General features: G+C 47.7%; 1 protein-coding gene and 1 long non-coding RNA gene across 2 annotated transcripts; both read left to right on the top strand.

The window, feature by feature from the left end:
* The first annotated feature begins 311 nt into the window (after positions 1-311).
* LOC118938877 (shaker-related potassium channel tsha2-like) lies at positions 312-4,163 on the top strand. Its single transcript, XM_036945477.1, has one exon. It carries the CDS (start codon positions 577-579, stop codon positions 2,047-2,049), a length of 1,473 nt encoding a protein of 490 aa, XP_036801372.1. The 5' UTR covers positions 312-576; the 3' UTR covers positions 2,050-4,163.
* A 312-nt stretch (positions 4,164-4,475) lies between these two features.
* LOC118938876 lies at positions 4,476-23,738 on the top strand. Its single transcript, XR_005036254.1, has 2 exons — positions 4,476-4,898; positions 22,940-23,738. It is a non-coding gene; the product is annotated as an uncharacterized LOC118938876 (long non-coding RNA).
* The last annotated feature ends 1,527 nt before the right edge of the window (positions 23,739-25,265 follow it).

Here is a 25,265-nt window from a genome sequence, read left to right as displayed (position 1 = left end):
ACGGGAAGGGATGGGAGAAGCTGTTGTGTACAATACAAACAAAAACAACCCGTCCTCAGACGTGAGAGAAGGAATAGAACCGTCAGTAGACAAACAGGCTGAGACGAGGCACGGAGAGAGGAGACACAGAGAGGAGGCACAGAGAGGAGGCACAGAGAGGAGGCACAGATAGGAGACACAGAGAGGAGGCACAGACAGGAGGCACAGAGAGGAGACACAGAGAGGAGACACCGAGAGAGAGGAGACACAGAGAGGAGACACAGAGAGGAGACACCGAGAGAGAGGAGACACAGAGAGACACAGAGAGACACCGAGAGGAGACACAGAGAGGAGACAGAGAAGGGACACCGAGAGGAGACACAGAGAGGAGACAGAGAGAGCGAGAGAGAGAGAGAGAGAAAGAGAGAGAGAGAGAGAGCGGAGCCCTTCTCATCATTCCACAAGTGACTGCTTGGTCTTGTTGGTCACAAAATAGCGCGGAAGGACTAAAAAACGCACGAGTAAAGAGGGGGGATTACGACACGGACACTAGCGGGGTCTTTGGAGACAGAAGCTGTTGCCCTTTGGGGGAGAAACATGACAGTAGTGCCCAGGGAGAACCACGATGAGACTGTGGCACTAACAGCCCTGTCCCAAGATGTGTTCGACCCGGTGGATCAGCGGACAGACCAGGAGTGCTGTGAGCGCGTGGTCATTAACATCTCCGGGCTGCTCTTTGAAACCCAGCTGAAAACGCTTGCTCACTTCCCCACCACTTTACTGGGGGATCCGAGGAAGAGAATGCGCTTCTTCGACCCTCTGAGGAACGAGTACTTCTTCGACAGGAACCGACCCAGCTTCGACGCCATCCTCTACTACTACCAGTCTGGCGGCCGCCTCCGGAGACCCGTCAACGTACCCCTGGACATATTTATGGAGGAGATCAAATTTTACCAATTGGGAGAAGATGTGATCGAGAATTTTAAGGAGGATGAGGGATTTATAAAAGAAGAGGAGAGACCGTTGCCAGATAATGAGTTTCAACGACAGGTCTGGCTTCTGTTCGAATACCCGGAGAGTTCGGGACCCGCCAGAGGGATTGCTATTGTCTCTGTTCTGGTGATTTTAATTTCTATTGTCATCTTCTGTTTGGAGACGCTGCCTGAGTTTAGGGATGAAAAGGAGAAACATTGGGACACTGAGCTGGCGTTGAATGGAACTAACAGCTCTAAAAAGCCCAATCCATTCACAGATCCTTTCTTCATAGTGGAAACCTTGTGTATCATCTGGTTCTCCTTCGAGTTGTTCGTCAGGTTCCTAGCCTGCCCCTCCAAGCCTGCTTTTTTCAAAAACATGATGAACACCATCGACATTGTGGCCATCATGCCCTATTTCATCACCCTGGGCTTGGAGCTGGCGGAGCACCAAGGAAACGGACAGCAGGCCATGTCTCTGGCCATCCTCAGGGTCATCCGGCTGGTCAGGGTGTTCAGGATCTTCAAGCTGTCCAGACACTCCAAGGGACTTCAAATATTAGGACAAACCCTCAAAGCCAGTATGAGAGAGTTGGGGTTGCTCATTTTCTTCCTCTTCATCGGAGTCATCCTCTTCTCCAGTGCTGTCTACTTCGCCGAAACCGACGATCCAGACTCCGGTTTCAGCTCGATCCCCGACGCGTTCTGGTGGGCTGTGGTCTCCATGACTACCGTTGGCTACGGGGACATGTGCCCGGTGACCATCGGCGGAAAGATCGTGGGCTCTCTGTGCGCCATAGCCGGTGTGCTCACCATCGCGTTACCGGTCCCGGTCATCGTGTCCAACTTCAACTACTTCTATCACCGGGAGACCGAGCACGAGGAGCAGTTTCAATACACCCACGTGACGTGTGGCCAGCAGCAGCAACCGTCTTTTGGTGAATTAAAGAACAGTGACAGCCAACCATCATCGCTTTCCAAATCGGACTTAATAGCCACGGAGGACGCTGATTCTATCAAATATACCAATTGCAGCCCACACAAAGCGCACTGTAGCCCACACAAAGCGTACACGGGGAAACTCACTAATGTGTGATAATAGAGCAAACAGAAAATACCCAGCAATGGAAAAAAAAACAGGCATAGCCTTGAAGATATTCAGAGAAACCATGCGTTTCTTTCTGTGAGTAGCATACATCTCCAATTCTGCGCTCTGGCTAGAGTAAGGTTTGGCTCTCTCTTATTTCCGGCGTCTCTTAATGCTGAAGGAATTATGTTTAATAGATTATCATAACGGTGGATGAATTATAACGTGACTCGTGATCTCACCTGAAAACAGTCTTCCGTTATGCGCACAGCTCTTCTTCGCTTGTTGGTTGTAAACATCATTATGAGGCTATATTTAGCCTCATAAACAAATAAACAACAACCATGATCACCCCCCCCCCCCCCCCCTCTCTATTGTAGCGCTTTACTCATGCTCTCTAATTAATGTCTAATTTATTCAGCCTAATTTCGTGTCTGTATTTTTTTTCTTCCGTTTTCTAAAAGTTTACATATTGATCTGCCTGTTTGGTGTTGATATATAATATAATAGGACCAGTTTGTCTAAAATTACTTGAATGAATCTTATACCTACAGGGCATTGTAATGACTTAAAAAAAAAAAACAAGGTCACCCAGTGACTCTACCCACAAACCCCCTCTTTATGTACACCATATCTACGTAATGCGTTTTTCCATTAGACCGTTATTGAGAGCGTTTTACTGGGCAGCGCTGCCTGGCAGCAGACCCTCTATCCTCTCTGTCAACTGTGATGAGGAATGGGCATAACAGAGGTCTATCCATCCACGCAGAGATGCCGTTGTCTTTGATAGCGGAACCACAGTAGTCTGAATGGTGTGTGTCCCCGTCTGGGAGCTGCACATCCATTCACACCTTGACAAGCCATTGAGGATACTAGACATTACGCACAGCCCGATTGCCCTCTAAAATGACCACAGGCACTATTCAAATGATTTATATTTATATGTACGGCTCAATAACGAACAGCATCGAATCTGAATCGAATGAATCAAATATCATGCTATTGACATTGTTTACAACATTTCGTTGTTTTTTTAAAATTATTTTTTATTATACAATCTCACAATCTCACCAAAACTATATAAGTAGGTAGGTTCTATTTGCGAATAGTGCACTAGAATATCTTGAGATATTACAGATGCATGAATGAGATATTACAGATGCATGAATGAATGCGTTTAACAACTTGACGGGGGGGTGGGGGGTGAGGGGGGGGATGAGAAGTGCACCTTGTAGTGCTCAGACAGGCGGTCAGATGGACCCAGAGCGCCGCTCTGTGGAGAGTTCGGGAACTGCAGACGTGGTGTGGAAGCCGGTTAGTTTCTATAGCAACCTTCCAAGACCGTTCTGACAGGGGAAAGACGTTATTGTCTGACGTCAAACAGAACAGAGGAACGGAAGGATTTGACTGACGACCTGGTTGAAGGTGTTTTCATTGTACCCCCCCCCCCCCCAATGAATGCTGCTACACAGCGCCCGACTGGAGTTACGTAGAAATATGATTCAATGATAACCGAGATGATTTTGGCAGCTATGTCCTTGTCCTGGGATGAATGGTTATATATGGTGTAGTGTAGACAGGCAGAGACCTATACTGCAGGCAGAAATGTATTGATATCAGAATCAATAGAAACCCATATTGTCATTGGTAAAAACCCTCCCCTGACTCCGAGGCCACAGCTTACTGTGCCACTTAAATCAACAGCGTCATTATATCAAGTCACCTGGCGTTCCAGGCCCGACGACATTTCAGGTCACCTTGTCTTCTGATGTCGTATGACATCACAATATCACTTCGCTACAGTGGATTACTACCTGATAACACTGCCCCCCTCCAACCCCTACATCCCCCTCCTCCATCACCATATCACCTGACTACACTGCCCCCCTCCAACCCCTACATCCCCCTTCTCCATCACCATATCACCAGACTACACTGACCCCCCTCATTCCCCCTTCTCCATCACCATGTCACCTGACACCCTCCAACCCCCTTCCCCATCACCATGTCACCTGATTCTACTGACCCCTCTCCAACCCCCTTCCCCATATCACCTGCCCCCCTCCAACCCCCTTCCCCATCACCATGTCACCTGACTCTACTGACCCCCTCCAACCCCCTTCCCCATCCCCATATCACCTGCCCCCCTCCAACCCCCTTCCCCCTCACCATGTCACCTGACCCCCTCCAACCCCCATCACCATGTCACCTGACTCCACTGAACCCCCTCCAACCCCCATCCCCATATCACCTGCCCCCCTCCAACCCCCTTCCCCATCACCATGTCACCTGACCCCCTCCAACCCCATCCCCATATCACCTGACCCCCTCCAACCCCCATCCCCATATCACCTGACCCCCTCCAACCCCCATCCCCATATCACCTGACTCCACTGAACCCCCTCCCCATATCACCTGACCCCCCTCCAACCCCCGTCACCACCCCCATATCACCTGAACCCCCTCCCCATATCACCTGAACCCCCTCCCCATATCACCTGAACCCCCTCCAACCCCTTTCTACCAGTCATGCTGTGGTGCATCTCAGCTAAAAGAGGTGGAATCATAGAACCTTTGGAATAGATTCTGACAGACGTCACTGCGTCACGAGCGTACGGATGACTGACTCAGCTCCCCCCCGTTGGTTGGATTTACCAGGGGAGGGGGCGGGGACCTGCTGCAGATGACAGATGCAGAAGCCAATCAGGTTGGAATCAATAGCAAAAAAAACCGACATAGACCAACAGACCCTTGGATGATAAAACAGGGCGGCCAACTGCTCAGACGCCCGGACTACAACGTCTCCTGGAATTATGACGTGGGACGATGGCCGCTGCAGGAGAGACAGTCACGTGGAGGTGAGTTGTGGTAGTGGAACGTTGTCACAATAAACCTACAGCCTCCTTCCAGACAGAGCATAGACCTACAGTCATATACAGGGGGGTAGCTAGATATAGACCTACAGTCATATACAGGGGGGTAGCTAGATATAGACCTACAGTCATATACAGGGGGGTAGCTAGATATAGACCTACAGTCATATACAGAACAGTAGCTAGATATAGACCTACAGTCATATACAGAACAGTAGCTGGATATAGACCTACAGTCAGATACAGAACAGTAGCTAGATATAGACCTACAGTCATATACAGGGGGTAGCTAGATATAGACCTACAGTCATATACAGGGGGTAGTTAGATATAGACCTACAGTCATATACGGGGGGTAGTTAGATATAGACCTACAGTCATATACAGGGGGTAGTTAGATATAGACCTACAGTCAGATACAGAACAGTAGCTAGATATAGACCTACAGTCATATACAGGGGGTAGCTAGATATAGACCTACAGTCAGATACAGAACAGTAACCAGATTAATGAATAGAGAGATCTGGATCACTGATGTGGCTGATTTCAGACTGTGTTCTCCTATTAAATGCACAATGTCCCACTAACAGTTAAAGAGTCTATAGAGTATAGATAGATCCCTGTTGTTCCCTGGTGTCTACATCCCAGCGTTGTCAAACACTCTCCCTCTCCCCTTTTTCTAGAAAGAGCCTGTATCCTAGTCCGTCCAGACAGACAGATATCTCAGGCAGCAGCGCCATTGTACACCTCAGTCGGTCATTTACATATGACAACAAATCCTATCAAGACCGTGTACCTACCGGGTGGGTCAGGCTCAGAGGCAGTACCACGGTTGTCTGCTAGGTGTCAGTGTCTACCTGCACAACGGCTGTCTGCTGGTATTACGTTTCTACGGGTGTCACAGTGTCCTGTCTTCTGATAGGGCCCTGATCAGTGTGAACATAGAATAGGATGTTATTGTCTGTCTGGATACAGTGGTGGGTTACCTACAGATATAGTGTCTGTCTGGGTACAGTGGTGGGTTCCCTACAGATATAGTAGTGTCTGTCTGGATACAGTGGTGGGTTCCCTACAGATATAGTATCTGTCTGGGTACAGTGGTGGGTTCCCCTGGGTTCCCTACAGATATAGTATCTGTCTGGGTACAGTGGTGGGTTCCCCTGGATTCCCTACAGATATAGTATCTGTCTGGATACAGTGGTGGGTTACCCATACTTCATGTACAGTGGGGCAAAAAGTATTTAGTCAGCCACCAATTGTGCAAGTTCTCCCACTTAAAAAGATGAGAGAGGCCTGTAATTTTCATCATAGGTACATTTCAACTATAAAAGACAAAATGAGAAAAAAAATCCAGAAAATCACATTGTAGGATTTTTAATTAATTTATTTGCAAATTATGGTTGAAAGTAAGTATTTGGTCAATGACAAAAGTTTATCTGAATACTTTGTTATATACCCTTTGTTGGCAATGAAAGAGGTCAAACGTTTTCTGTAAGTCTTCACAAGGTTTTCACACACTGTTGCTGGTATTTTGGCCCATTCCTCCATGCAGATCTCCTCTAGAGCAGTGATGTTTTGGGGCTGTTGCTGGGCAACACGGACTTTCAACTCCCTCCAAAGATTTTCTATGGGGTTGAGATCTGGAGACTGGCTAGGCCACTCCAGGACCTTGAAATGCTTCTTACGAAGCCACTCCTTCGTTGCCCGGGCGGTGTGTTTGGGATCATTGTCATGCTGAAAGACCCAGCCACGTTTCATCTTCAATGCCCTTGCTGATGGAAGGAGGTTTTCACTCAAAATCTCACGATACATGGCCTCATTCATTCTTTCCTTTACACGGATCAGTCATCCTGGTCCCTTTGCAGAAAAACAGCCCCAAAGCATGATGTTTCCACCCCCATGCTTCCCTGTAGGTATGGTGTTCTTTGGATGCAACTCAGCATTCTTTGTCCTCCAAACACGACGAGTAGAGTTTTTACCAAAAAGTTATATTTCTGTTTCATCTGACCATATGACATTCTCCCAATCTTCTTCTGGATCATCCAAATGCTCTCTAGCAAACTTCAGATGGGCCTGGACATTTCAAGGTTTAAGCAGGGGGACACGTCTGGCACTGCAGGATTTGAGTCCCTGGCGGCGTAGTGTGTTACTGATGGTAGGCTTTGTTACTTTGGTCCCAGCTCTCTGCAGGTCATTCACTAGGTCCCCCTGTGTGGTTCTGGGATTTTTGCTCACCGTTCTTGTGATAATTTTGACCCTACGGGGTGAGATCTTGCGTGGAGCCCCAGATCGAGGGAGATTATCAGTGGTCTTGTATGTCTTTCATTTCCTAATAATTGCTCCCACAGTTGATTTCTTCAAACCAAGCTGCTTACCTATTGCAGATTCAGTCTTCCCAGCCTGGTGCATGTCTACAATTTTGTTTCTGGTGTCCTTTGACAGCTCTTTGGTCTTGGCCATAGTGGAGTTTGGAGTGTGACTGTTTGAGGTTGTGGACCGGTGTCTTTTATATTAATAGCAAGTTCAAACAGGTGCCATTAACACAGGTAACGAGTGGAGGACAGAGGAGCCCCTTAAAGAAGAAGTTACAGGTCTGTGAGAGCCAGAAATCTTGCTTGTTTGTAGGTGACCAAATACTTATTTTCCACCATAATTTGCAAATAAATTCATAAAAAATCCTACAATGTGATTTTCTGGATTTTTTTTCTCATTTTGTCTGCCATAGTTGAAATGTACCTATGATGAAAATACAGGTCCTCTCTCATCTTTTTAAGTGGGAGAACTTGCACAATTGGTGGCTGACTAAATACTTTTTTGCCCCAGTGTATATCTGTAGAGAACCCAACAGATGACTGTGCTGCTGGTAACAGGGCAGGGTTATGCTATTGTTACTGTCTGTGTGTGTGTAGTGTGTGTAGTGTGTGTGTGTGTCTTCCTGTCAGAAGTGATAAGGCAGCTGTCTCAGTAACTATAGCAACATTCCCCGCCCACCTGAGCATCTCTTTTTTCAGTCATTTATTTCCTGTGTGTGAGGTGGTGGCAAAATCTACTCGACACTTAAATCTCTCTTGATTGATTGCTTTCATTTGACTCCTGCGACTCTTTCATTCTCTTGCTTCTTCCTGTCGTTTGTCCCGTTAAACGTTACAGGAAAATGGGCTCAACGTAACACATCGTCTTTCCCTTGGATCTATCAGAACGCTAAAGATTCGTCCAGGATTTAACGCCTGTTGACTATTTGTTAGGCCTTCTTTCTGATTGGTGTTCATTTTTTTAGGCTTTCTTTCTGATTGGTGTTAATTTTTTTAGGCCTTATTTCTGATTGGTGTTCCTTTTTTTAGGCCTTCTTTCTGATTGGTGTTCATTTTTTTAGGCCTTCTTTCTGATTGGTGTTCATTTTTTTGTTTGTTTGTTTGTTTGTTTGTTGTTGGTGCAATTAAAGTAATCATTTAATACATTTGAAATGTTTACAAATTAGATGAGGGCTAAAATGAAAGCATCTTGTGAAAACTAAACACTGGGTTGATACTGATATAATGTCTGATCTGGAAAAACAATGTTGATTATGTTTAGAGGTGTAATCTAGAACCAAGCTGTTGATTATTCATCCGAGGGTTATCCTGCTATTGACACACTTGTTGAATTATGCAACAGAATGTTGACAACAACAGTATTTAATGAGGAAGTCTAGACAGAGCAGGTGGTTTGGTGGTTACAGCCATACTCCTCCACCTTTATGTTAATATATTCATATATGCAAATGGGAATGTGTGTGTTTATGAAAATGAGGCACATATAGTTTTACTTTAATTTCAACACAACATCTAAAAAAAAACATACCTGATACAATAAAGAAAATGTATATATGGACAAGAAAAATACGTGATTTTTGACGAGAAATTGAATACCTGAAATTCCCGCCAAAATCACTGAACTCGAGGTATTATTTGTACGTGCCAGTAAAATGTTTAATCTCCTAGAACCCTGTCAATACCTGATGGAGGATCTTCATTCCGTTGTTCAACTGTTGCATTTATTAGAAATGTTTTGAAAAACGTTTAACAATGTTGATGATCGTTGCTGGTATCAAACCCCTTCCTCTCTCTACCACTGTTGTATGAAAGCAAACCGTCTCAGTTCTCACAACGACAGACACATAGACGGTAATACGCTGATTCTGATAGCTGCCGTTTTGGGTAGACAGACATACTGTATGTTTTATCCATGAGACCTGAGACCATGTGTGACCATGTGTGACTTGCATTGGTCCCAGGTCCCAGTATAGTCTACTCACACAGCCCTTCCCCCACAGACAGACAGGTGGCAGGTCCCAGTATAGTCTACTCCCACAGCCCTTCCCCCACAGACAGGCAGGTGGCAGGTCCCAGTATAGTCTACTCCCACAGCCCTTCCCCCACAGACAGACAGGTGGCAGGTTCCAGTATAGTCTACTCACACAGCCCTTCCCCCACAGACAGGCAGGTGGCAGTGCCAGGTCCCAGTATAGTCTACTCACACAGCCCTTCCCCCACAGACAGGCAGGTGGCAGGTTCCAGTATAGTCTACTCACACAGCCCTTCCCCCACAGACAGGCAGGTGGCAGTGCCAGGTCCCAGTATAGTCTACTCACACAGCCCTTCCCCCACAGACAGGCAGGTGGCAGGTCCCAGGTCCCAGTATAGTCTACTCCCACAGCCCTTCCTCCACAGACAGGCAGGTGGCAGGTCCCAGTATAGTCTACTCCCACAGCCCTTCCCCCACAGACAGGCAGGTGGCAGGTCCCAGTATAGTCTACTCACACAGCCCTTCCCCCACAGACAGGCAGGTGGCAGGTCCAGTATAGTCTACTCCCACAGCCCTTCCCCCACAGACAGGCAGGTGGCAGTGGCAGGTCCCAGTATAGTCTACTCCCACAGCCCTTCCCCCACAGACAGGCAGGTGGCAGGTCCAGTATAGTCTACTCCCACAGCCCTTCCCCCACAGACAGGCAGGTGGCAGTGGCAGGTCCCAGTATAGTCTACTCCCACAGCCCTTCCCCCACAGACAGACAGGTGGCAGGTCCCAGTATAGTCTACTCCCACAGCCCTTCCCCCACAGACAGGCAGGTGGCAGGTCCCAGTATAGTCTACTCCCACAGCCCTTCCCCCACAGACAGACAGGTGGCAGGTCCCAGTATAGTCTACTCCCACAGCCCTTCCCCCACAGACAGGCAGGTCTACAGTGTGTTATAATCTTACCCTACAGTTATAACTCTACCCTACAGTGTGTTATAACCCTACCCTACAGTTATAACCCTTCCCTACAGTGTGTTATAACCTTATCCTACAGTGTGTTATAAGCCTACCCTACAGTGTATTATAACCCTACCCTACAGTTATAACCCTTGCCTACAGTGTGTTATAATCTTACCCTACAGTTATAACTCTACCCTACAGTGTGTTATAACCTTATCCTACAGTGTGTTATAAGCCTACCCTACAGTGTGTTATAACCCTACCCTACAGTTATAACCCTTGCCTACATTGTGTTATAATCTTACCCTACAGTTATAACTCTACCCTACAGTGTGTTATAACCCTACCCTACAGTGGGTTATAACCCTAACCTACAGTTATAACCCTACCCTACAGTGTGTTATAATCTTACCCTACCCTACAGTGTGTTATAACCCTACCCTACAGTGTGTTATAACCCTACCCTACAGTGTGTTATAACTCTATCCTACAGTGTGTTATAATCTTACCCTACAGTGTGTTATAACCTTACCCTACAGTGTGTTATAACCCTACCCTACAGTGTGTTATAACTCTATCCTACAGTGTGTTATAATCTTACCCTACACTGTGTTATAACCTTACCCTACAGTGTGTTATAACCCTACCCTACAGTGTGTTATAACCTTACCCTACAGTGTGTTATAACCTTACCCTACAGTGTGTTATAACCATACCCTACAGTGTGTTATAACTCTACCCTACAGTGTGTTATAACCTTACCCTACAGTGTGTTATAACCCTATCCTACAGTGTGTTATAACTCTATCCTACAGTGTGTTATAACCTTACCCTACAGTGTGTTATAACCTTACCCTACAGTGTGTTATAACCTTACCCTACAGTGTGTTATAACCCTACCCTACAGTGTGTTATAACTCTACCCTACAGTGTGTTATAACCTTACCCTACAGTGTGTTATAACCTTACCCTACAGTGAGTTATAACTCTACCCTACAGTGTATTATAACCCTACCCTACAGTGTGTTATAACCCTACCCTACAGTGTGTTATAACCTTACCCTACAGTGTGTTATAACCTTACACTACAGTGAGTTATAACTCTACCCTACAGTGTGTTATAACCCTACCCTACAGTGTGTTATAACTCTATCCTACAGTGTGTTATAACCCTACCCTACAGTGTGTTATAACCCTACCCTACAGTGTGTTATAACCTTACCCTACAGTGTGTTATAACTCACAGTGTGTTATAACCCTACCCTACAGTGTGTTATAACCCTACCCTACAGTATGTTATAACCCTACCCTACAGTGTGTTATAACCCACAGTGTGTTATAACCTTACCCTACAGTGTGTTATAACCCTACCCTACAGTGTGTTATAACCCTACCATACAGTGTGTTATAACCCACAGTGTGTTATAACCTTACCCTACAGTGTGTTATAACCCTACCCTACAGTGTGTTATAACTCTACCCTACAGTGTGTTATAACCCACAGTGTGTACCAACGTAGCCATCCAGGCTGTGTAACAGGTTACAGGTTCATTCTGTCCAAAGGTTATTTAAAGATCTGGATGCATTGATTCCTCCTTAATCCAGGGTCTTATATCACAGCCTGATTAATTACCAGCATGAGACCCTCAACCCCCTGCCTCACCCCCTGCCTCCCCCTTCCTCCGCTCACCTCACCACCCCCGTCCCCTTTCCTCAGCCACTCCTCTCCCCTCACCACCCCCCTCCCCTATCCTCTGCCCCTCCTCTCCCTTCACCAGCCCCTCACACCAGCATGCCATTTGCGGAATGAGGTACGTGTGAGTTGTGGCTGCCATGGAGACCAGGTTACAACAACATTACATAAAGCCCAGTGTCCTGCTGCTGCACAGAGACAGACAGGCTCTCTGAGGCACACTGAGTCAACAGTCAGTCTCACTGCACAGAGACAGACAGGCTCTCTGAGGCACACTGAGTCAACAGTCAGTCTCACTGTAGAGAGACAGACAGGCTCTCTGAGGCACACTGAGTCAACAATCAGTCTTACTGCACAGAGACAGACAGGCTCTCTGAGGCACGCTGAGTCAACAGTCAGTCTCACTGCACAGAGACAGACAGGCTCTCTGAGGCACGCTGAGTCAACAGTCAGTCTCACTGCACAGAGACAGACAGGCTCTCTGAGGCACACTGAGTCAACAGTCAGTCTCACTGCACAGAGACAGACAGGCTCTCTGAGGCACGCTGAGTCAACAGTCAGTCTCACTGCACAGAGACAGACAGGCTCTCTGAGGCACACTGAGTCAACAGTCAGTCTCACTGTAGAGAGACAGACAGGCTCTCTGAGGCACACTGAGTCAACAATCAGTCTTACTGCACAGAGACAGACAGGCTCTCTGAGGCACACTGAGTCAACAATCAGGCTCACTGACTGTTAAGCTGGCTTTACAGAAAGCCTAAAAGCCAATTTGTGCTTGATCCGAAAACGCGGTCGTAGGCTTTGTATGGAGGATGTGACGCAATTGCGTGGCCTCCGGAGGCCATGCAGAGGCCAAATCAAGCTCCGTACCCGCAGTGTCGTGCTGCTCTCACATTCTGTAACACCCCATTCAAATTAGTGGATTCAGCTATATCAGTCACACTCGTTGCCGACAGGTGATTAACATCGAGCACACAAGCCATGCAATCTCCATAGACAAGTAGAGAATGGCCTTAGTGAAGAGCCCAGTGACTTTCAAAGTGGCCAACGAGTCAGTTCGTCAAATTTCTGACCTGCTAGAGCTGCCCCCCGGTCACCTGTATTGTGCCGTGAAGTGGTAAGCCACACAAGCTCACAGAAGGGGACAGCTGAGTGCTGAAAATTGCGTAAAGATGGTCTGTCCTCGGTTGCAACAGTCACTGCCTCTGGAAGCAACTTCAGCACAATAACTGTTCCATCGGGAGCTTCATGAACCTAACCTGCCCCAATGCATAGGGCCAACTGTAAAGTTTGGTGGATGAGGGATAATGGTCAGAGTCTGTTTTTTTATGGTTCTGGCTAGGCCCCTTAGTTCCAGTGAAGGGAAATCTTAACACTGCAGCATACAGTGACATTCTAGACGATTCTGTGCTTCCAATTTTGTGGAAACAGTTTGAGGAAGGCCCTTGACTGGCCTGCACAGAGCCCTGACCTCATACCCATCGAACACCTTTGGGGTTAATTGGAATGACTGCGAGCCAGGCCTAATCGCCCAAAATCAGTGCCCGACCTCACTAATGCTCTTCTGGCTGAATAGAAGCAAGTCCCTGTAGCAATGTTCCAACATCTAGTCGAAAGCCTTCCCAGAAGAGTGGAGGCTGTTATAGCAACAATGTTCCAACATCTAGTGGAAAGCCTTCCCAGCAGAGTGGAGGCTGTTATAGCAGCAATGTTCCAACATCTAGTGGAACGCCTTCCCAGCAGAGTGGAGGCTGTTATAGCAGCAATGTTCCATCATCTAGTGGAAAGCCTTCCCAGAAGAGTGGAGGCTGTTATAGCAGCAATGTTCCATCATCTAGTGGAAAGCCTTCCCAGAAGAGTGGAGGCTGTTATAGCAGCAATGTTCCAACATCTAGTGGAAAGCCTTCCAAGAAGAGTGGAGGCTGTTATAGCAGCAATGTTCCTACATCTAGTAGAAAGCCTTCCCAGAAGAGTGGAGGCTGTTATAGCAGCAATGTTCCAACATCTAGTGGAAAGCCTTCCCAGAAGAGTGGAGGCTGTTATAGCAGCAAAGGGGGGACCAACTCCATATTAATGGAATGAGATGTTCAACGAGCAAGTGTCCACATACTTTTGGTCATGTAGTGTAGCTCCGTATTTACACGATTGGTTGAGGGTATGTGGGGGTGGTACATCCTGTATAAACACAAACTCACTTCCTTGACGACTTCCTTCACAATTGCTATGCTGTACTATTCTCTGCTATGTTAGGCTATGCAATGCTCAGCTAAGCTTAAGAAGCAGCTTGCTCTGGACGTACATTCAGGTCCCTTGGTCTTGGTTAGCGGTGTTGCTAGATGCAGTGGTTGCTAGATGCCAGTGATCTTGGTTAGCGGTGTTGCTAGATGGCTGTGGTCTTGGTTAGCGGTGTTGCTAGATGGCAGTGGTCTTGGTTAGCGGTGTTGCTAGATGGCAGTGGTCTTGGTTAGCGGTGTTGCTAGATGGCAGTGGTCTTGGTTAGCGGTGTTGCTAGATGGCAGTGGTCTTTGTTAGCGGTGTTGCTAGATGGCAGTGGTCTTGGTTAGAGGTGTTGCTAGATGGCAGTGGTCTTGGTTAGCGGTGTTGCTAGATGGCAGTGGTCTTGGTTAGCGGTGTTGGTAGATGGCAGTGGTCTTGGTTAGCGGTGTTGCTAGATGGCAGTGGTCTTGGTTAGCGGTGTTGCTAGATGGCAGTGGTCTTTGTTAGCGGTGTTGCTAGATGGCAGTGGTCTTGGTTAGCGGTGTTGGTAGATGGCAGTGGTCTTGGTTAGCGGTGTTGCTAGATGGCAGTGGTCTTGGTTAGCGGTGTTGCTAGATGGCAGTGGTCTTTGTTAGCGGTGTTGCTAGATGGCAGTGGTCTTGGTTAGCGGTGTTGCTAGATGGCAGTGGTCTTGGTTAGCGGTGTTGCTAGATGCCAGTGGTCTTGGTTAGCGGTGTTGCTAGATGGCAGTGGTCTTGGTTAGCGGTGTTGCTAGATGCCAGTGGTCTTCATTAGCGATGTTGCTATATGGCAGTGGTCTTGGTTAGCGGTGTTGCTAGATGGCAATGGTCTTGGTCAGAGGTGTTGCTAAATGGTAGTAGTCTTGGTTACCGGTGGTGCTATATTGCAGTGGTTAACGGTGTTGCTAGATGGCAGTGGTCTTGGTTAGCGGTGTTTCTATATGGCAGTGGTCTTGGTTAGCGGTGTTGCTAGATGGCAGTGGTCTTGGTTAGCGGTGTTGCTAGATCCAGTGTTTAGCGGTGTTTCTAGATTGCAGGGGTCTTGGTTAGCGGTGTTGCTAGATGGCAATGGTCTTGGTCAGAGGTGTTGCTAGATGGCAGTGGTCTTGGTTAGCGGTGTTGCTAGATGGTAATGGTCTTAGTTAGCAGTGTTGCTAGATGTAGTGGTTAGCGATGTTGCTAGATGGCAGTGGTCTTGGTTAGCGGTGTTGCTAGATGGCAGTGGTCTTGGTAAGCTGTGTTGCTAGATGTCAGTGGTCTTGGTTAGCGGTGTTGCTATATGGCAGGGGTTAGCGGTGTTGCTAGATCCAGTGTTTAGCGGTGTTGCTAGATTGCAGGGGTCTTGGTTAGCAGTGTTGCTAGATGGCAGTGGTTAGCGGTGTTGCTAGATGGCAGTGGTCTTGGTTAGCAGTGTTACTAGATGGCAGTGGTCTTGGTTAGCGGTTTTGCTAGATGGCAGTGGTCTTGGTTAGCGGTGTTGCTAGATGGCTGTGGTCTTGGTTAGCGGTGTTGCTAGATGGCTGTGGTCTTGGTTAGCGGTGTTTCTATATGGCAGTGGTTAGCGGTGTTGCTAGATGGCAGTGGTCTTGGTTAGCGGTGTTGCTAGATGGCAGTGGTCTTGGTTAGCGGTGTTGCTAGATGGCAGTGGTCTTGGTTAGTGGTGTTGCTAGATGGCAGTGGTCTTGGTTAGCGGTGTTGCTAGATGGCAGTGGTCTTGGTTAGCGGTGTTGCTAGATGGCAGTGGTCTTGGTTAGTGGTGTTGCTAGATGGCAGTGGTCTTGGTTAGCGGTGTTGCTAGATGGCAGTGGTCTTGGTTAGCGGTGTTGCTAGATGGCAGTGGTCTTGGTTAGCGGTGTTGCTAGATGGCAGTGGTCTTGGTTAGAGGTGTTGCTAGATGGCAGGGGTCTTGGATAGCGGTGTTGCTAGATGCCAGTGGTCTTGGTTAGCGGTGTTGCTAGAAGGCAGTGGTCTTGGTTAGTGGTGTTGCTAGATGGCAGTGGTCTTGGTTAGCGGTGTTTCTATATGGCAGGGGTTAGCGGTGTTGCTAGATGGCAGTGGTCTTGGTTAGCGGTGTTGCTAGATGGCAATGGTCTTGGTCAGAGGTGCGGCTAGATGGCAGTGGTCTTGGTTAGCGGTGTTGCTAGATGGCAGTGGTCTTGGTTAGCGGTGTTGCTAGATGGCAGTGGTCTTGGTTAGCGGTGTTGCTAGATGGCAGTGGTCTTTGTTAGCGGTGTTGCTAGATGTCAGTGGTCTTGGTTAGAGGTGTTGCTAGATGGCAGTGGTCTTGGTTAGCGGTGTTGCTAGATGGCAGTGGTCTTGGTTAGCAGTGTTGGTAGATGGCAGTGGTCTTGGTTAGCGGTGTTGCTAGATGGCAGTGGTCTTGGTTAGCGGTGTTGCTAGATGGCAGTGGTCTTTGTTAGCGGTGTTGCTAGATGGCAGTGGTCTTGGTTAGCGGTGTTGGTAGATGGCAGTGGTCTTGGTTAGCGGTGTTGCTAGATGGCAGTGGTCTTGGTTAGCGGTGTTGCTAGATGGCAGTGGTCTTTGTTAGCGGTGTTGCTAGATGGCAGTGGTCTTGGTTAGCGGTGTTGCTAGATGGCAGTGGTCTTGGTTAGCGGTGTTGCTAGATGCCAGTGGTCTTGGTTAGCGGTGTTGCTAGATGGCAGTGGTCTTGGTTAGCGGTGTTGCTAGATGCCAGTGGTCTTCATTAGCGATGTTGCTATATGGCAGTGGTCTTGGTTAGCGGTGTTGCTAGATGGCAATGGTCTTGGTCAGAGGTGTTGCTAAATGGTAGTAGTCTTGGTTACCGGTGGTGCTATATTGCAGTGGTTAACGGTGTTGCTAGATGGCAGTGGTCTTGGTTAGCGGTGTTTCTATATGGCAGTGGTCTTGGTTAGCGGTGTTGCTAGATGGCAGTGGTCTTGGTTAGCGGTGTTGCTAGATCCAGTGTTTAGCGGTGTTTCTAGATTGCAGGGGTCTTGGTTAGCGGTGTTGCTAGATGGCAATGGTCTTGGTCAGAGGTGTTGCTAGATGGCAGTGGTCTTGGTTAGCGGTGTTGCTAGATGGTAATGGTCTTAGTTAGCAGTGTTGCTAGATGTAGTGGTTAGCGATGTTGCTAGATGGCAGTGGTCTTGGTTAGCGGTGTTGCTAGATGGCAGTGGTCTTGGTAAGCTGTGTTGCTAGATGTCAGTGGTCTTGGTTAGCGGTGTTGCTATATGGCAGGGGTTAGCGGTGTTGCTAGATCCAGTGTTTAGCGGTGTTGCTAGATTGCAGGGGTCTTGGTTAGCAGTGTTGCTAGATGGCAGTGGTTAGCGGTGTTGCTAGATGGCAGTGGTCTTGGTTAGCAGTGTTACTAGATGGCAGTGGTTAGCGGTGTTGCTAGATAGCAGTGGTCTTGGTTAGCGGTGTTGCTAGATGGCAGTGGTCTTGGTTAGCGGTTTTGCTAGATGGCAGTGGTCTTGGTTAGCGGTGTTGCTAGATGGCTGTGGTCTTGGTTAGCGGTGTTGCTAGATGGCTGTGGTCTTGGTTAGCGGTGTTTCTATATGGCAGTGGTTAGCGGTGTTGCTAGATGGCAGTGGTCTTGGTTAGCGGTGTTGCTAGATGGCAGTGGTCTTGGTTAGCGGTGTTGCTAGATGGCAGTGGTCTTGGTTAGTGGTGTTGCTAGATGGCAGTGGTCTTGGTTAGCGGTGTTGCTAGATGGCAGTGGTCTTGGTTAGCGGTGTTGCTAGATGGCAGTGGTCTTGGTTAGTGGTGTTGCTAGATGGCAGTGGTCTTGGTTAGCGGTGTTGCTAGATGGCAGTGGTCTTGGTTAGCGGTGTTGCTAGATGGCAGTGGTCTTGGTTAGCGGTGTTGCTAGATGGCAGTGGTCTTGGTTAGAGGTGTTGCTAGATGGCAGGGGTCTTGGATAGCGGTGTTGCTAGATGCCAGTGTTCTTGGTTAGCGGTGTTGCTAGAAGGCAGTGGTCTTGGTTAGTGGTGTTGCTAGATGGCAGTGGTCTTGGTTAGCGGTGTTTCTATATGGCAGGGGTTAGCGGTGTTGCTAGATGGCAGTGGTCTTGGTTAGCGGTGTTGCTAGATGGCAGTGGTCTTGGTTAGCGGTGTTTCTATATGGCAGGGGTTAGCGGTGTTGCTAGATCCAGTGTTTAGCGGTGTTGCTAGATTGCAGGGGTCTTGGTTAGCGGTGTTGCTAGATGGCAATGGTCTTGGTCAGAGGTGTTGCTAGATGGCAGTGGTCTTGGTTAGCGGTGTTGCTAGATGGCAATTGTCTTAGTTAGCAGTGTTGCTAGATGTAGTGGTTAGCGGTGTTGCTAGATGGCAGTGGTCTTGGTTAGCGGTGTTGCTAGATGGCAGTGGTCTTGGTAAGCGGTGTTGCTAGATGGCAGTGGTCTTGGTTAGCGGTGTTGCTATATGGCAGGGGTTAGCGGTGTTGCTAGATCCAGTGTTTAGCGGTGTTGCTAGATTGCAGGGGTCTTGGTCAGAGGTGTTGCTAGATGGCAGTGGTTAACGGTGTTGCTAGATGGCAGTGGTCTTGGTTAGCAGTGTTGCTAGATGGCAGTGGTTAGTGGTGTTGCTAGATGGCAGTGGTCTTGGTTAGCAGTGTTACTAGATGGCAGTGGTTAGCGGTGTTGCTAGATGGCAGTGGTCTTTGTTAGCGGTGTTGCTAGATGGCAGTGGTCTTGGTTAGCGGTTTTGCTAGATGGCAGTGGTCTTAGTTAGCGGTGTTGCTAGATGGCAGTGTTCTTGGTTAGCGGTGTTGCTAGATGGCAGTGTTCTTGGTTAGTGGTGTTGCTAGATGGCAGTGGTCTTGGTTAGCGGTGTTGCTAGATGGCAGTGTTCTTGGTTAGTGGTGTTGCTAGATGGCAGTGGTCTTGGTTAGCGGTGTTGCTAGATGGCAGTGGTCTTGGTTAGCGGTGTTGCTAGATGGCAGTGGTCTTGGTTAGCGGTGTTGCTAGATGGCAGTGGTCTTGGTTAGCGGTGTTGCTAGATGGCAGTGGTCTTGGTTAGTGGTGTTGCTAGATGGCAGGGGTCTTGGATAGCGGTGTTGCTAGATGCCAGTGGTCTTGGTTAGCGGTGTTGCTAGATGGTAGTAGTCTTGGTTAGCGGTGTTGCTAGATGGTTGTAGTCTTGGTTAGAGGTGTTGCTAGAAGGCAGTGGTCTTGGTTAGTGGTGTTGCTAGATGGTAGTAGTCTTGGTTAGCGGTGTTGCTATATGGCAGTGGTCTTGGTTAGTGGTGTTGCTAGATGGTTGTAGTCTTGGTTAGAGGTGTTGCTAGATGGCAGTGGTCTTGGTTAGTGGTGTTGCTAGATGGTTGTAGTCTTGGTTAGAGGTGTTGCTTGATGGCAGTAGTCTTGGTTAGTGGTGTTGCTAGATGGTAGTAGTCTTGGTTAGCGGTGTTGCTAGATGGCAGTAGTCTTGGTTAGTGGTGTTGCTAGATGGTAGTAGTCTTGGTTAGAGGTGTTGCTAGTTGGCAGTGGTCTTGGTTAGTGGTGTTGCTAGATGGTAGTAGTCTTGGTTAGCGGTGTTGCTAGATGGCAGTGGTCTTGGTTAGAGGTGTTACTAGATGTCAGTGGTCTTTGTTAGAGGTGTTGCTATACGGCAATGCCAGTAGATGACCAGTAGACGGCAGAAAGTGCCTAGTAACAGCAACAGTCTCTCATCTCTCTTTGTGGAATAGGAAGCTGCTATAGTAAACAGGAAGTGACGGCTGCTTAGCTGTTCCCCCCCAATCCCTCCAATCGTCCTCCCTCCTCTGCTCTTCCTCTCCCCTCCCTCTGTTCTCCAGACTGAATATAGAACTGTGATGATGTTGATGGCCTGGAGTGTCGTGCAGACTGTGTTTTCGGTTTTCTTTGAGGATGTGTGTGTGTGTGTGTGTGTGTGTGTGTGTGTGTGTGTGTGTGTGTGTGTGTGTGTGTGTGTGTGTGTGTGTGTGTGTGTGTGTGTGTGTGTGTGTGTGTGATGGAGATAGCTGGGTAGACAGGCTGTATTGAGGCAGAGGGGCTATGAACAAAAGGTCTAGTGCTGCAGGAAGGACAGAGCAGAGAGAGAGATGGAGAGAGAAGAGAGAGATAGTGGAGGGAGAGAGAGAGAGGAGGAGAAGAGAGAGATAGTGGAGGGAGAGAGAGAGATGGAGAGAGAAGAGAGAGATAGTGGAGGGAGAGAGAGAGAGGAGGAGAAGAGAGAGATAGTGGAGGGAGAGAGAGAGATGGAGAGAGAAGAGAGAGATAGTGGAGGGAGAGAGAGAGAGGAGGAGAAGAGAGAGCAGAGAGAGAGAAGAGAGAGATAGTGGAGGGAGAGAGAGAGAGGAGGAGAAGAGAGAGCAGAGAGAGAGATGGAGAGAGAAGAGAGAGATAGTGGAGGGAGAGAGAGAGAGGAGGAGAAGAGAGAGATAGTGGAGGGAGAGAGAGAGGAGGAGAAGAGAGAGATAGTGGAGGGAGAGAGAGAGAGGAGGAGAAGAGAGAGATAGTGGAGGGAGAGAGAGAGAGGAGGAGAAGAGAGAGCAGAGAGAGAGATGGAGAGAGAAGATAGAGATAGTGGAGGGAGAGAGAGAGAGGAGGAGAAGAGAGAGCAGAGAGAGAGATGGAGAGAGAAGAGAGAGATAGTGGAGGGAGAGAGAGAGAGGAGGAGAAGAGAGAGATAGTGGAGGGAGCGAGAGAGAGGAGGAGAAGAGAGAGATAGTGGAGGGAGAGAGAGAGAGGAGGAGAAGAGAGAGCAGAGAGAGAGATGGAGAGAGAAGAGAGAGATAGTGGAGGGAGAGAGAGAGAGGAGGAGAAGAGAGAGCAGAGAGAGATGGAGAGAGAAGAGAGAGATAGTGGAGGGAGAGAGAGAGGAGGAGAAGAGAGAGAAGAGAGAGAGATGGAGAGAGAAGAGAGAGATAGTGGAGGGAGAGAGAGAGAGGAGGAGAAGAGTAGAGAAAGAGAGGAGAGTGAGAGAGGAGAGAGAAGAGAGAGGAGAGAGAGAGAGAAGGAAACAGAGAGAGGAGAGAGAGAGATAGTGGAGGGAGAGAGAGAGAGGAGGAGAAGAGAGAGATAGTGGAGGGAGAGAGAGAGAGGAGGAGAAGAGAGAGCAGAGAGAGAGATGGAGAGAGAAGAGAGAGATAGTGGAGGGAGAGAGAGAGAGGAGGAGAAGAGAGAGCAGAGAGAGAGATGGAGAGAGAAGAGAGAGATAGTGGAGGGAGAGAGAGAGGAGGAGAAGAGGGAGAAGAGAGAGAGATGGAGAGAGAAGAGAGAGATAGTGGAGAGAGAGAGAGAGAGAGAGAGGAGAGTTAGAGAGGAGAGAGAGACAGAGAGAAGGAAACAGAGAGAGAGAGAAAGAGAGAGAGAGAAGAGGAGGAGAGAGAGAGGATAGAGAGAGAGGAGAGAGAGAGGGAGGAGGAGAGGAGAGAGAGAGAAAGAGAGAGAGAGAGAGTAGGAGAGGAGAGAGAGGAGAAAGAGAGAGAGGGGAAGAGTAGAGAAAGAGATGAGAGAGCAGGAGGAGAGAGAGAGAGAGAGAGAGAGAGAGAGAGAGAGAGAGCGAGAGAGAGGGGAGGAAAGGAAGGATAGAGTACTGAGAGGAAGAGAGTGCCAGAACAAAAGTGAGTGCAGCTAAATCTCTCAAAGCTCAGTCAATAACACAGAGGGCTCTTAGAAAACAAACCCTTCTACACTGTCAGGACCCTTCTACACTGTCAGGACCCTTCTACACTGTCAGGACCCTTCTACACTGTCAGGACCCTTCTACACTGTCAGAACCCTTCTACACTGTCAGAACCCTTCTACACTGTCAGGACCCTTCTACACTGTCAGGACCCTTCTACACTGTCAGAACCCTTCTACACTGTCAGAACCCTTCTACACTGTCAGAACCTTCTACACTATGTCAGAACCCTTCTACACTGTCAGAACCCTTCTACACTGTCAGAACCCTTCTACACTGTCAGGACCCTTCTACACTGTCAGAACCCTTCTACACTGTCAGAACCCTTCTACACTGTCAGAACCCTTATACATTATGTCAGAACCCTTCTACACTGTCAGAACCCTTCTACACTGTCAGAACCCTTCTACACTGTCAGAACCCTTCTACACTATCAGAAGCCTTTTACACTATGTCAGAACCCTTCTACACTGTCAGAACCCTTCTACACTATGTCATGACCCTTCTACACTATGTCATGACCCTTCTACACTATGTCAGAACCCTTCTACACTATGTCAGAACCCTTCTACACTGTCAGAACCCTTCTACACTATGTCAGAACCCTTCTACACTGCCAGAACCCTTCTACACTGTCAGAACCCTTCTACACTATGTCAGAACCCTTCTACACTGTCAGAACCCATATACACTATGTCAGAACCCTTCTACACTATGTCAGAGCCCTTCTACACTGTCAGAACCCTTCTACACTATGTCAGAACCCTTCTACACTATGTCAGAGCCCTTCTACACTATGTCATGACCCTTCTAGACAACGTCAGGCTGGTTTGGTCTTTGGTGAATGGTGTTACAGCGTAGTGATGTCGAAAGCTTCTAGTGTCAGTTCCTCATCCTGACAGTGAGTTTAGCTCAGAGCTCAGCAGAGGTTATGTCCCCTGTGTCACCACAGTATGGTCTTAGCAGAATCTGTGCTTCTTTCCTGTGGTGCATTTCCTGTTCCTGTTGCCATCCAATATGATTATTCAGAGCCATACAGCTGCACCCGTACGTTCTGTAACTTTGTGTTTCCTATTCCAAGTCAAATAGTTAGCCTGAAGAGAAACCATGTGTTCTTTATAAACTAGCGGCTAGATTGGGATTGAAAAGGTACTGAGGCATGTAGGTGAAAAACACAAACTGGACCTCACTGTCTACTGGAACTAGAATGTTGTTTTCTTCTGGTTTTCAGGTTGGTGGAAGATGAGCAGTCCTTCTGCTGTATGACAGCTTCCTAAAACACCCCGCGGTTTCCCATCCCACGACCCCTGGAGACCTCCCACGACCCCTGGAGACCTCCCACGACCCCTGGAGACCTCCCACGACCCCTGGAGACCTCCTCAACAAGGAGAAAAACACCATCGCTGTCTTTTACCTCTGAGACGAGGAACGGATGAAATACACAATGGATTAGATGAGGAAAACCCCTGACTCACTGGAGGACAGGGCTCTGACATGCCTTTCCATTAGGGACAACATCACTGACAGGATATAGAATACACCATGGATTAGATGAGGAAACCCCTGACTCACTGGAGGACAGGGCTCTGACATGCCTTTCCATTAGGGACAACATCACCTGACAGGATATAGAATACACATGGACAACATCACCTGACAGGATATAGAATACACATGGATTAGATGAGGAAACCCCTGACTCACTGGAGGACAGGGCTCTGACATGCCTTTCCATTAGGGACAACATCACCTGACAGGATATAGAATACACATGGACAACATCACCTGACAGGATATAGAATACACATGGATTAGATGAGGAAACCCCTGACTCACTGGAGGACAGGGCTCTGACATGCCTTTCCATTAGGGACAACATCACTGACAGGATATAGAATACACCATGGATTAGATGAGGAAACCCCTGACTCACTGGAGGACAGGGCTCTGACATGCCTTTCCATTAGGGACAACATCACCTGACAGGATATAGAATACACATGGACAACATCACCTGACAGGATATAGAATACACCTGGACAACATCACTGACAGGATATAGAATACACCTGGACAACATCACTGACAGGATATAGAATACACCTGGACAACATCACTGACAGGATATAGAATACACCTGGACAACATCACTGACAGGATATAGAATACACCTGGACAACATCACTGACAGGATATAGAATACACCTGGACAACATCACCTGACAGGATATAGAATACACCTGGACAACATCACCTGACAGGATATAGAATACACCTGGACAACATCACCTGACAGGATATAGAATACACCTGGACAACATCACTGACAGGATACAGAATACACCTGGACAACAACACTGACAGGATACAGAATACACCTGGACAACATCACCTGACAGGATATAGAATACACCTGGACAACATCACTGACAGGATACAGAATACACCTGGACAACATCACTGACAGGATATAGAATACACCTGGACAACATCACTGACAGGATATAGAATACACCTGGACAACATCACTGACAGGATATAGAATACACCTGGACAACAACACTGATAGGATATAGAATACACCTGGACAACATCACTGACAGGATACAGAATACACCTGGACAACATCACTGACAGGATATAGAATACACCTGGACAACATCACTGACAGGATATAGAATACACCTGGACAACATCACTGACAGGATACAGAATACACCTGGACAACATCACTGACAGGATATAGAATACACCTGGACAACATCACTGACAGGATATAGAATACACCTGGACAACATCACTGACAGGATATAGAATACACCTGGACAACAACACTGATAGGATATAGAATACACCTGGACAACATCACTGACAGGATACAGAATACACCTGGACAACAACACTGACAGGATATAGAATACACCTGGACAACATCACTGACAGGATATAGAATACACCTGGACAACAACACTGACAGGATATAGAATACACCTGGACAACATCACTGACAGGATATAGAATACACCTGGACAACATCACTGACAGGATACAGAATACACCTGGACAACATCACTGACAGGATATAGAATACACCTGGACAACATCACTGACAGGATACAGAATACACCTGGACAACATCACTGACAGGATATAGAATACACCACATGGACAACATCACTGACAGGATATAGAATACACCTGGACAACAACACTGATAGGATATAGAATACACCTGGACAACATCACTGACAGGATATAGAATACACCTGGACAACATCACTGACAGGATATAGAATACACCTGGACAACATCACTGACAGGATATAGAATACACCTGGACAACATCACTGATAGGATATAGAATACACCTGGACAACATCACTGACAGGATATAGAATACACCTGGACAACATCACTGATAGGATATAGAATACACCTGGACAACATCACTGACAGGATATAGAATACACCTGGACAACATCACTGACAGGATATAGAATACACCTGGACAACATCACTGACAGGATATAGAATACACCTGGACAACATCACTGACA

This window comes from Oncorhynchus mykiss, chromosome 15 (assembly GCF_013265735.2).
Source record: "Oncorhynchus mykiss isolate Arlee chromosome 15, USDA_OmykA_1.1, whole genome shotgun sequence".
In the NCBI taxonomy this organism is placed as follows: domain Eukaryota; kingdom Metazoa; phylum Chordata; class Actinopteri; order Salmoniformes; family Salmonidae; genus Oncorhynchus; species Oncorhynchus mykiss.
Note: the sequence above shows the minus strand (reverse complement) of the source record. Positions and strands in the feature narration are given on the sequence as shown.

What these genes read in the sequence shown, in the direction of transcription:
- LOC118938877 (XM_036945477.1), top strand. Translation starts at nt 577, where the DNA reads ATGACAGTAGTGCCCAGGGAGAACCACGATGAGACTGTGGCACTAACA.